The following is a 13,513-nucleotide window of genomic DNA, read 5'->3' on the forward strand; positions in this document are numbered from 1 at the left end:
CAACTAGAGGGCTCTGACTACAACGCAATGACTCGATTTGAGCATTAGCATCAAAGGACCTCCTTAGTTCTGATGTGAAGACCGTTTGAAAATGTCGATGGTTTGATTGCCGTCCAATTCACCGTCCAATTTTAAAAAAAGAATTAAATAAAAAAATCCATTTTAGATATGACTGAAATAATGACCATCGAATTTTCCATGATTATAGTATGACGGATTCCGAGTTTCAACCATAGTAACGCGAAATTCATTAAGTATTCACAAAAAGCGACAAGTTGTATTGTATATATGTTGCTAATGCTATGGCAAAGAATTTCTTGCATGACCAAAATGACCTGGTGCGTTGTGATGTTGGCCCCTTTCACAACCTTCAACCAACAAGATTGACGAGGCAATGTACACCTTGGGGCTCTTTGGACAAATATCCTCTGTGAACTCCCCTCGGGTCCTGACTTCCTCTGATTCCCCCAAAGACCAATTTAAAGAAAATGGAGTAAGCAATCTAATTGCTCCAAACATCTGTTGTTTTTGAGCAAATGGGTTAGTGTCATTTATACAATACTGGACCCTTTTCTTTTTATGAAGCATCTGTGCAATGTTCAAATTAAATGGAATGAAATGACATAAAGACCATCAGACGGCTTTCAAAGCTCTATCACTTGCTCATACAGGGTGGGTACAAACACTAAAACCTTCTAGATGAATAAATTTGTCTTGATTATTTATGACTGCTAAGGCAACTTAAACTCTTTTTATCAATGAATTAGAGTCTTGTGAACAAATTTCAAGAGGAACCATTGAAGAATCCACTCAAATATCAGACATGGGCTCAAAAAGGCAACAGCATACGGATCCCCGCTGTGCCAGCCAACGTCAAATTGACATTATGAACTTCTTGCAGGTGTTAAAGGCTATGGTCTAGAATGTCATAAAACGTCTAGATGAGACTGACAAAGGTCAAGCAACATCATGCAGTGAGCCGACCTTGCATCATTAGGCTAAAGGTCTTGGAGAGAGCAGTCAAAAGCCAGATCCAGAGAAAATCCACGGGGATCAGTTCAGAAGTTGGCCAAGAAATACAATGTCAGCAAAAGACAATGAGGAGTGTTGTTGGGGATCTCATTGTGAAACTGAGAGTCTCCCTAGTTCGCCAGCTAATCAATCAGTTCTCCAGATTGAAACGACTTGCGAGATGGGACAAGATAAACTTCTTCAAATACAAGTCATAACCAAACACGGTGATTTTGTTCTCCAACAAGAAAGTGAGTAAAGTGAATGTAGCAAAATAAATAAATAACGGACACTTGCTATCTGAACCCATACCTGATGTGGTTCATTTCAGGACCAAACATCCAGCCAACATCATGACCTTTGACCTGATGGCGCCAGATGGCAAGACCATACCCCTGATCTTCTTTGTTCAAGGAGAAATGATCAACGAGGACATCTGTATCTCCATTTTACAAGATGTCAAGCCATGGGCGACTAGTACCTTTGGAACAGATGTCCATGTTGCCGTAGTACAACGAGATGAAGCAACTCCTCACATCCCGAAGAAGACTCTGGCTTGGCTGGAGAATAACTTTACATTCAGATCTGGCAACGTTGGATTTTGGCCCAAGCTCGCCAGACTTGAATTAATTGGACATCTCAATCTAATTAGGGGTAGCGAGGGTGGCCTGCAGCATGTTTTAAAGTTCAATTACTGTAGTTCATCGAAGAACACCATCAGGGCTGCCTGGAACACCAGGACTCAGGAACTCATTTTGAATGTGTGCAGAAGTTCTAGACGTGTGTCTTGTGTGGTTGAAAATGAGAGGGTTCATTAAATTTAAAAGTATGTGTGTAATATTAGTATTTACTTTTAGTTAAAACGTATTTTAGTATAGCGGCTGGGTTAACCAGCATGATTGACAGATCATTTATCAATCAGAGCGTTGAAGTGTTTGGGCCCAGCAGACCCTTCAAGCAAGCCTTGATCCCATTTGATATGCCCTTGAACAAGTTTGCAAGAGCTTTTGCAAAAAGTGGGGTACATGTGTTTTCGACATTTTCGCAATCATCAAACTTTTCCTCAAGAATGATTCTGAAAAGATAATAGAAAGGTCTTACTCTTAGGGCTAATTAACCCTTTCCAATGTACAAGGGTAGAGCTTTCAATTGCAATCCTTTCAATATCTTTTTGTAAAGTGAAAAGCTAAAAAAAAACTTGCCACATATAATGAAAAATAATAATCACTTAATGATTTCCTTATTAATTTCGAAATTGCCTTTGTTGATTATTTTTATCATGAATCATGAGTTAACCAATTTTGTATAATTATTCAATTATTGAACTCCTGTTCGAGAATATCACAAGAATTTATTTTTTCAGGGGAGTCGACAGCATTGTTCCAGAGGAATGGCGAAGAAAAGCCTCAGCTGACGAGACTGTCCCTTAATATGGGCAAAAATACTAATATGTAAGTCTTAGGGCACTCTCTTTCTTTTTCCTTTCTTCGAAAACATAAAAGAGGAGATGCGCGAGGCTGGCTTGGAAAGTGCGGAAGCAAGGCTTGTTTATCAGATGGCTTATAAGAGAAATCGTGGACTTTTAGAGATGTGGACTATGAGCGGAACAGAAATTTCTTAACTCCTAAAACGTTCCCTTTATTCAAAATAAGGACTTCACACGACCACGGGATCTTGTTAAATAGGTGAACTCGTCCAAGTTTGAGCCCAAACCTATGTTTAGGGAGCACAGGAGATAGGTCCAAAGTTGTGTAGTAAACGCTAGATAAACTTCAAATTTTCGGCCTGCTCTTGGTGAGCTACATAAGCTTTTGACAATACAACTTTGAAATGAACCACTTTACAAGAAAATAATGTAAAAATGCCCTGCCTTTAATTGAAGAGACCTACGTTTCTCATTTTATTGCTTTAATGCGAACAATGGCTAAGAGGTGCTATGATCAAGAGAAGGCCGATTTGGTAGGACTCCACAGCCCATATTTCTAGAAATTCATAATGATAATTCCTTCAAAGAACCAACAAAACATGCATTCTTTTAATATAAAAACTTATCCGTAATTCCGGATGGAAGATATTGATGTCTTCAATTTTTCAGATGAAGGCCCCATTTCAATGATTTTCATGAAACAAGAAAGAGCATTCTCTTATAAAACCAGGCTCTAGAGGACACCCTTTATGCTCTCAACCTCTGCTGGGGGCATCCTTGTGTTTGTTGAGGTTGAATTGAGGTTACCTTTAGACAGTAAAGATTTGAAAAGGCCCACTCTTCCAAGAGGACCCTTATATATTTTTTGTGGACTTCCTTACCGCTACTGGGATTGGAATCCCAGCACTTCAAGACGAAAAAATGTATTCATTTTACTTAACTCTTATTTTTATATCTTATTTGATTGACCAACGAATTAGACTTGGCAACGTCAGACAGCCGAAACGAAGTGGGAAAAAAGGTACGGTAGATTGCTATATGAACTACTCGTTACGTAGCATGAACACAATTTCCTTCCCGGACATTATGTGACCTGGGTCACAATTTATATAAAAGCATTAGAAAAAAACCATTCTTAGTTCATATTTCTAGAAGTTTTTGCCTAAACGTAGAGACGTTTTTGCCGTCTAATGCTTCAGGACAATGATGGGAGTAAACTACTTTGACGTGTTTCATGAACTGAAAAAAAGGTTCAGAATGTAGTTGTTTCCGCTTTTATTTCGATAACATTTTTGTCTTAAACTTCTGTAACAATTCTAGCAACAAAAAATACTAATTTTCACTAAAACCGTTGTTTGGTGAAATGAATGAATGTTATGGGTAGAGACGGCCAAAATATGCGTTATCAATTTTATCTCATAAGACGAGTTTTTTCGCATATATCACCCATTTTTGTTTTCATGCATATGTTTATGCATATTTTGGGTTTTTGGCTTAAGCAAATTTAAACGTAGTGTAATAGTCATATATTGGGACTCTTAGTCATGTTAATGTATAAAACGTGTCAATAAGAGTGTCTAATTTTGTGCCAAATCTCTGTCATACACCTTGTGTTTTTTGAGTGGCTTTTGACCATAACCAAAACAAAGAATAATCCTAAACACGTGCACTCTCATTTATCAACTTATTGCCTAGGTCAAAGAGATGTCTCAAAGAAGAGCACTTTGAGGGGTTTTACTTTGAAGCTTATATATTTGAGAGTTCATTCATTCAAAATGACCCCCCTTGGCTGCAATCATCCTCTCGATCCTGGGCCGAAGAACTTGCAAGGGTTTATGACCTCCGCGGGATCAATGGCAGACCAGTGGCATCTGATGGAGGCCCTCAGTGACTTCAAGATGTTGTGGCTGGTCTTGCAGACTTGTCTCTCCAACTTCTCCTAGAAGTAGAAGTCCAGGGAGTTCATGTTGGGGGAGTTGGGGGGCCAGGTCTGTGGGCCGCGGGGGCCGAGTCCTGCTGGAAGATAAACTCCCCCGGCCTAGGCCTTCATCCACGGAATGACCACGCTCTCCAGGACATCGCAGTACCTGTCGACACCCACCTGTAATAAAGTAGTATGCTTGGTAAAGGCAAACCTAAATATATATATTACATAATAAGGGTTTTGTTGGGAATGTTAATCGGTTAATGTATTACCCCCAATCGAGTTGAAGGCGTGTTGGCTTGGTAGTCTTAAAATGCGTTGGTGCGAGTGCCTCTTATGGTTTTGTTCACCGATGTGTGTTGTTGGTCGTACATCGTGAAATCAGACCGGCAGCCACCTGGTCTATTACTCCGAACCTCTGATTTCAATAGTTCCGATAGTACAAGAGTATCTTACTTTTAACATAACATTATGGTGACGCCCAGAACCCACATTCACGGTTGGAAGCGTTTTGGCGGTTTCCTGGTCCTTGAAGAGGATCGCCGTTGTTGTTGTTGTTGTTGTATCTGGACGAGCGCCGGTCCAAGCTGGTGGGGCAACCACACCTGATCAAGTCGTGGATTGCGCCCTTGCTTGTCTTCCTTTTTTGATCTCTTTACACCACAGGCCATCCCGCCTTGGAGTTGGTCAGACGTCTCACTGTCATCCTGTTCCAGGCTTTCAAGCTCACCCTGTCCAGGAGGCCCAACCATGTCCAGAACCAACCCTGCAGCAGGGGTGCCACCTGTTTCTAAGCTGATTGTCTGGCCATTATTGGGTTCTTTGCCAGGGTCCGCCTCCGTCCCAAACGAAGCCTCAGGCAAACGTTGCCCATTATTGTGTGTTCTTGTCTCGTGCACCCTGGTTCCGTTTGTAATTTCCCCCTGCGAACTCGCAAGCATCTGGGGTCGTTCTCGTCCTTTGCGAAGAGGGACTGGAATGAAACCCGTACCGTTTGGATCAAGGGGGTCTGGCTCCTCCATTGTCCATGGAACACCATCACGCTCTATGTAAATTTTTACGCTATCATGGTGGCGTCGGAGGTTTGTGCGGCTAGTCATCCCTAAAAGGTCATATGTGAACCCCTTGGTCCTCGTGATGATGAAGAGTTCCTCCTTATAGGGACTGTGCAATTTGGATGTGACATTTGACCCCAGGACCAGGACCTTTTGTCCCTGAATAAGCGGGGCTTGGCGTCGCCATCTTGAGTTGTTGACCGAGTCCATGCGCTTGAACTTTATTTCCTGGTCCTTGCTGCGGATTTCTTCGATTCCCGGCATTTGTGGGAGTGGCGGGTTGGGGAGTGCGCCCCTGAAATGTGGAAGTATGAGCGTAGTTGGGGATACCCCTGTGGATGGGTGTGGTGTTGTGCGAATATCCATCATGGCATTTGCCAAGGCGTCCTCAACACGGACTCCACTAGACTTTGCCTCTTTCAATGCTTGTGCCACTGCCTTCATAGCACATTCGGCTGGGTTTGCTTGAGGATGGTATGAAGGCGTTTTAATTACCTGAATCCCTTTTTGTTCACAAAAGTTTGCAAATGCCCCTGAGTTAAAGGGGGGACCATTGTCTGATCGCAGTGTGTGGGGGAGACCGTATGTCGCAAATATTCTCCCCATTGCGGGTAGTACGTTTTCTGCGTTTGTTGACCTGATCACCACTGCCTCCACAAATCGTGAGAGATCGCACCTGACAACCAAGACATGTCGTCCATCGGGAATGGGGCCAAATAGGTCAATGGACAATGTATGCCATGGGTGCGGTGGGACTGACAGAGATTGGATTAAGCCTTTTTGTTTTGTAGTTTTGTTTCGTTGACAATGGTCACACGAAGCCACATGGTTCTCAACCTGCCTGTCTAGTCCAGGAAACCAGACAGATGATCGGAGTCTCCTTTTTGTTGCGGAGGTACCAAGATGGGCAGTGCCATGGGCAAGGGCGACGGCGTGAGCGTAAAGGGCTTGAGGAAGCACTATTCTTAGGCCCCTCAATACCAGGCCGCCAGGTGAAAGAGTGAGCTCTTCCCATATGTTTTTGTATGGTGCTAGTGTGTCCTTGCTTGTTGGTATTGTTCCTGATGCGACTGCTTTTGTTAGTCTCCGGTATTCCGAGTCTTTTTGTCCACGCTTTGAGACCTCTGATGCGGTAAGAGCTCCGCCAATGTCCCGTATTTGCAAATTGAAGAGCAGCTTTTCCGTTTCATGGGCCTCATTCTGTAAATCTGCAGGGAGGGAGTCAAATGGAGGGGCGTGTCGTGAAAAGAAGTCCGCCGGATTCTTGAACCCGGGTTGGTATGTAATTTTGTAGTTGATATCTTGGTGTCGGAGTTTTATTCTGTCTGTGCGTGCGCTTCCTAATCTGGTGTCGGAGAAGATAGGGACAAGAGGCTTATGGTCTGTTATAACAGTCACGTCATCGTGCCCCACAATGAATGCTCGAAAACGGCGTAGTCCAAAATCTATGGCCAGACCCTCCAGGTCAATTTGGGGGTATCTTTTTTCAATTTTTGATGTCGATCTGGAAGCAATTGATATAGGGTGTAGATGGTTAGTCTTTTCGTGGGACTTATCCCCTCTTGTGTTGGTTGTGTGGTTCTGCATAAGTATGGCCCCAAGTCCTTCAATATGAGCATCCACAAAAATTACCACCGGTAATTTTGGTTCAAAGAAGGCCAACAGTGCGTCCTTGGCCAAGGCTTCGCGCAGTTGCTCGAATTCTCGGTGATGTGATGGAGTCCATTGGAAATGCGTTCTTGGTGTTGCTAGATCCCGAAGTAGTGGTGTCTGTCGGGCTATAAATGGGATGAACTCTGCATTGGCTCGAGCCATTGCCAAGAATGATCGGACCTCGTCTTTGTTTCTAGGAACTGGGGCATTTTTAAGGGCACTGATTTTTTCGGGATCTGGAGATACTCCCCCCTTGGAAACCATCATTCCCCAAAATTTGACTTCCCCCACCCGAAAGGTGCATTTTCTTGGGTTAAGGGTCATGCCAACGTGAAGTACCCTGTCTAGGAATTTTGTAAGTGCGACGTCATGTTGTTGCAGGCTCGGCGCCGCTATAATGACATCATCATGAATTGTATGAACAAACTCGATGTCTCCAAACGTTTGGCTGCAAGCTCTAATGAACTCGCCTGAGGCTGGTTTCAGTCCCATGGTCATTCTGCGGTAGCGATACAGTTTTGGGCCTGCCCTGAATGTTGTAAGTGATCGTGATGCCGTGTCAAGAGAAATCTGATGAAAAGACTGCTTAAAGTCCAATTTACTGAAGACTTGTGCTCCACAAATCTTGTTCTTGATTGATTCGACGGTTGGTATGGGCACATGAGTGTTGATCAGAGCCCGATTCACACTCCTTAGATCGACGGTCAGTCTTATGCCACCATCCTCTTTTGGTGCAGGGACCAGATTAGAAATCCATTCCACAGGTCCGTCATGTGGTTCAATCACGTCTTCTTGAAGCATTTCTTGAAGGGCTGACATGATTCGTGGTTCGAGACAATACGGGAAGGATTTGGTGGGACTGATTGTCGGGACTGCCCCGGGCCTCAGGTGAAGGGTCACAGAGTGGCTCTTCAGGTTACCGACGCCTTGGAATATGGCTTGGTATTTTTTTCCCAAACGGGGGTCCCATGGCCCTGTTTTATTGGTATCAAGGTTATAGATTTGTGAAATTTTATTTGTCTTGGGTGTAAAATTAATGGTAATAAGGTTGAAGTCAAGGCAGCTTGTGCATGATAATAATGCTGGTGTTGGTGTATTTAACCCATGCACATCTTCCACTACCAACCATTTCATCAAGAGGGTATGGTTTTCAACGGTTGTATCAGTCGTAAGGGTTCCAAGGACTGGCATTGATGGCGCCAAGTAAGGTTGTATTGTGGTAGAAGCTGGGGTGATTTTAGCCCGGAGTTCTCGTGTCAGTTGTGAAACGGGCAGCACATTGACCTGAGCCCCTGTATCTGCAATCGCGGTAATAGCTTTACCCCCAACGATCACTTCGACCTCCACTAGAGAGACCTGCTTGGGTCTTGGTCTGATTTGGTAAACGTATGGGTTGAATGCTGGTGCCAGTGCGCACACTTGAGGCGTTTGCTCATCACTTTGGTGTTGTTCCACGTTCCGAGCGAGGTGAGTTTGGTCACTTGGTGTTTGGGCTCGTTTTTGTATAAATTTCCCTCCGCGTTGTGCATTGCGTAAGGGAAGTGAGGTCTTACATTGGGTGGCAAAGTGACCCTTTAATGTGCACCTTTGACATGTCAAGCCCATTGCGGGGCAAGATTGCGGTTGATTGCTATGCCCATTCCCGCATCTGGAGCATACGGTTGTACGATCAGCAAATGCCGGATCCATCTGCCGACTTTGTTTAGAATATCGGCCCATGACACGATGAATGGCGCTCTCGTCCATCCCATTTGATGTATCGTCGGCCCCTTGGTCATATTTGATGGAGTGAGCCCTTTGAGTTTGTTGACTGGGTCTGGTTGAAGACTCGAATTCGGTTGCCTTGTCAACAAGCTCAAAGGCGCTCCATTTTTGGAGTCGTGCTGCTTCTCTGAGTTTGGGTGAAGCTGTCCCGCGTAATGCCAGCATGCGGAACAATTGCTTTGTTCCCTCAAATTCTTTAGAGAACCCCGCTCGTGGTAAGAGATCGTGGAGCTTGTCGGTGAAGTTTTGGAATGTTTCAGAGAAGGTTTGTCGTAGGTCTATGAGCTTGCAAAACTCTTCATACTCATCCGTGGTATTACGATATCTATGGTTGAGGAGTGACCTCAATTTTGGGAACGTGGTGTCGTCCCCCGTTGGGTCAGCAACGTCCATTCTTCTCAATTCCTTCCTTATGTGCATACCACCTTGAATGCACAGGTGCTGCCTCTTGTAGAGATCTAGGCGCTTGGCTGGAGTCCACCCATCATCCGTTCGTGACGGTGGTTCTGGGACCATAGTAAATCCGAGTTCGAACTGGTCCAACCATTGCTCCCAATGGAATGAGAGTTCCTCGCGCGAGACTGAAGTGGGGTCCCAGGGCGGGAGACTCGACCAGGGGTTTGCCATGTGGGCAAGTGGGTTTGCCATTGTGGGTTGATTGTATCCTCGTCGCCAGTTGTAATAAAGTAGTATGCTTGGTAAAGGCAAACCTAAATATATATATTACATAATAAGGGTTTTGTTGGGAATGTTAATCGGTTAATGTATTACCCCCAATCGAGTTGAAGGCGTGTTGGCTTGGTAGTCTTAAAATGCGTTGGTGCGAGTGCCTCTTATGGTTTTGTTCACCGATGTGTGTTGTTGGTCGTACATCGTGAAATCAGACCGGCAGCCACCTGGTCTATTACTCCGAACCTCTGATTTCAATAGTTCCGATAGTACACCACCCTCTCCTGGGGGTTGAAGAAGAAGGGCGGCATTACGGACCCGTTGCTCCCCATGACGCCCAGGGTCATAACAGAGGCTGGAAACTTGGTGGTGTAAACAGGGGGGACATTGGACCTGTCTGTGGCCCTCCAGTGGTCATTTTGTACGTTATAGGACCTGTCAACAGTCCAGTTCTTCTTGTCCTTGAAGAAGAACATTCTTGTGCCGTGGGACTTCAGGTCGTTCAACATTTTTGTCCCATTCAAGGTCCTCTTCTCCTTAATGACGTTGGTTAGGATGTGGCGAGTGTAAAGCTTGTAGTTGACATTGCAGTAGTCGGACATTTTATGCATATTTTGGCCGTCTCTAGGTATTGGTCACCTAATGCAGAGTGCTTGGATATAATTAGAGGGCTAGTCTAGATCTAATGAACAAAAACGACGGAGGGAAATTTGATCAAGGTTGGTTAAAAAATATTTGTGCTCTGTTCTACACAAATGACCATTTTTGGTATGGTACTTTTCCAGTTTTTTGTCACATTTGCTTGGAATCTCATGGTGCAAGAAATATCTATCATATTGCTGTAAACTTGATTGCTGAGTTATTTATATGCCTAAAAAGTTATGATACATTGCTTATAATTCAGCTCCGACAAAATATGTTGGATTTTTGGCCCAAGTATATCATTTTTATGTTGCTTGAAATAACCCAAATATGTTGATGTTATGTTAGCCAAACACGTTCTGGTTTGTCGTTTTGTCCGCGTTTATTTTTCCTAGCTTAAAAACAAGGGCCAGCCAAAACTTGCGGACAAATATGGTCTTTATTGACAGTAAATTTGCATAAAAATCAAACAAATTTACACAAAAATTTGCAAATAAGCTTTCCAAAACATAGGCAACAAGACGTTCGAGGAAAGGGGTTATTCAATATCAAGCAACACAAACATGAAAATGAATATTACATTATAATATCTTCTAGCACCGGTAATTGAACCTGCTATCCCTAGGGAGCAGATTCTTGCCATGTCCATGCTGGCTTCTGATTTGTAGACCTTGAAGAAAACCAGTTGCCATTTTGGCCGAATTTTTTTGTTAGTTGGGAAAAATTGAGAAAAAGTTGGAAAATATGTGAAAAAGTTGAAACAATACAAAAAGTAGCAAGTGGGAAAAAGTTGAGAAAAAATGAAAATAAAAATGTTGCGAATGAACGAAAAAAGGCGATGAATTGCAAAAACGTTGCTGCCATGGCCAAAAGGCAATTGTTAGTCCTGTTTATTGCCTTTTTCTGTTGCCAAATTCTAGAGAAACAATTGGATATACTGGATGACCATTGAGCTTCTCTATTTTATTGACAAGAAATAAAATCCTCTTTATTACAATGCTTGACATTAGAACACTTCTTAAGTGATTCCGATGTTATAGTACAGTAAACAATTGATTCTTTTTGAGAGTCTAGTGCTATTGCTTAGGGCATTTTTGCTCACTTAATGATTAGATGTGAGTCTTATCTGATCTACAGCTTAATAAAGTCCTTGTTCTTAGAAGTCATCTTTCTCTTTGTTACGTATCATCACAGGAAGAAAAGAAAAAAGATCAAAAAATGTAAATGGAGAACAATATATTTTTGGGCCCAAAAACCTCAAAATATGTGAAAAATATATTTTATGTAACCTGGCAACCCTGAACTACGCACCTTGCAGTCATTTCCGAGAGTATAATCAATGAGAGAGACCCCCACTTGGTTTCACTGAGCACTTAATTTAAATTGCGACTGTAAAATATTCACTTTTCAATAGCAGATGCCTTCGCACTCTTCCAAATGGAGGCCAAAATTCAGCTTAATTCGTCTTTTTACGCGGTCACAAAAGCTATATCATGCAATCCCAAAATGTCAAAACATGCAATCTCAAGCTTGGAAGGCCAATGAACGGTCAATGCCTGTGCTGGGAATTGAACCTGATACTTGATATCTTACCCTTAGAATAAGATCAACACAAAACACGATTTCACACATTTCATTTGATCAACAACTTAGGGCCCTCTTAATCCCAATCGAAATGGGGTCTTGCTTTTGTCTTGGGAATATGCTTGTCAAACTTCCTTGATCGTGCTGTGGGTTAATCAAATCCTGATTTTAAAAGAGATTTAAGAAGGAATTAGATTTATGCCAATCACTTTTGGGATTGGTAGTAAAACAATGAATTTGCCGTTTGAGATATTGTTTATCTAAAATAGAAACCTAATATTTGGAATATCTTAATTTAGAATAATCTAAGCATTATCATCAACCATGTATCAAGTTCGAGGATTTCTTATGTCACTTTTATCCTCATTATTAAGCATCAATTTTATTAATTTTTTCTTACATCTCACTTACATTAGAGACTTTGGTGAGACCAGAACACGACAGACCTATGGGAATTTCGCATGCAACAATACTAAAGATTTATTTAGCATGCTGCCCGCACTAATATCAAGGACAGGATGAAGAAGAGACTTCTTGTATTGAGGGTCAAAAGTTTCTTTCACCAAGGATGGTGCCCAGGGTTGGTCAAATTTACAATGAATTGCTTCATGTGACTGTTCACTGTGCAAAGCCATGCTGATATTGGCTCGTGCACTGGCAATTTTTAATTACAATTCAAGGAGATTGGATGGGGATTGAAACGGACGTGAATTTTTCATCAGATGAAATTAAACATTTGGCGTTCTCACACTTTTTGAAGTAATCGTATGTTGGCAGGACAAAGTTTGTGGAAGAGGTTAAATTCCTAACGTTGTTATTGGTCATTCTACCTGTGAGATTCCATGTTGGAAGATTTTAAGATGGCCACCAAAGGTCTCAAATATAGTCTTGAGTATATCTTGCTTGATCTAACGGTTGCGACCTCGTGAAAAGACGCACGTGTCGTATTAAGTTGAATTTTGGCCTCGATTTAGAAGAATGTGAAGACATCTACTATTGAAAAAGTGAATATTTTACACAGTCGCAATTCAAAATACGTGCTCACGAAACCACGTGGGGGTCTCTCATTATGGCCGTGATAAAGTGGCGACGATGGTAGTTAGTGCGAAATCAATGCTAAAAATGCTAGTGGTGATTCAAAAATGCTAGAATAATCTTACTTTTTGAAGAAGAATGATTTCTTTGTTTTTTTTGTAAGAAATTTCCTATGTTTGTTCATGCATTTTTTTGAACCAATTTACATCTTGGAAAAAAGTAAAAAAGGGGAAAAATTAGGATTGAGACACCCACCATCAGATGTTAAGAGAGCTATCATCTAGCTCGGTAACAAACAAACATCAAACGAGGAAACAAACAAATAAAAAGTCAAGCAGATAAACAAACATAATACGTAATATAATTAAAAATAATTACATTGCTGGATTAGTTTCAGTTTTTGAGGAAGTTTGTTCCAGTCTAGCTATCTCTGAATGTGTTTCCAAGGGTGGGACACGGACAAAATTTCGAAAATACAGGAAGACTTTTTTCAAAAAGAGTTGCAAACTAGCAAAAAGCTGAAGGGCACTTCGAATCCAGTAATTGTGGGTAGTCTTCGAAAAAAGTTGGACGTAGTTCAGGGTAAGATTAAGGCATCCATCGAATATGACCTGTTACAAACTGAGAGTAAAGTGGTTCAGGAGGTCAGGTCGAATCCAAAGGCTTTTTTCTCTTATGCGAACTCTAGGAGAAAAAAGAAACACTCTGTTGGGCCTTTTGAGGTTGATGGGGAAGCCCTTAACAATGTAG

At 42.2% G+C, this 13,513-nt stretch overlaps 1 protein-coding gene across 1 annotated transcript in view; it reads right to left on the minus strand.

The window, feature by feature from the left end:
* Window positions 1-12,549: 12,549 nt before the first annotated feature.
* Window positions 12,550-13,513, minus strand: part of LOC131886628 (adhesive plaque matrix protein-like) — a 2,400-nt gene continuing 1,436 nt past the window's right edge. The window contains exon 3 of the mRNA XM_059235017.1: window positions 12,550-12,558. Within this exon, the coding sequence (XP_059091000.1) occupies window positions 12,550-12,558 (9 nt within the window). The remainder of the gene's footprint in view (window positions 12,559-13,513) is intronic.

This window comes from Tigriopus californicus, chromosome 9 (assembly GCF_007210705.1).
Source record: "Tigriopus californicus strain San Diego chromosome 9, Tcal_SD_v2.1, whole genome shotgun sequence".
NCBI lineage: Eukaryota > Metazoa > Arthropoda > Copepoda > Harpacticoida > Harpacticidae > Tigriopus > Tigriopus californicus.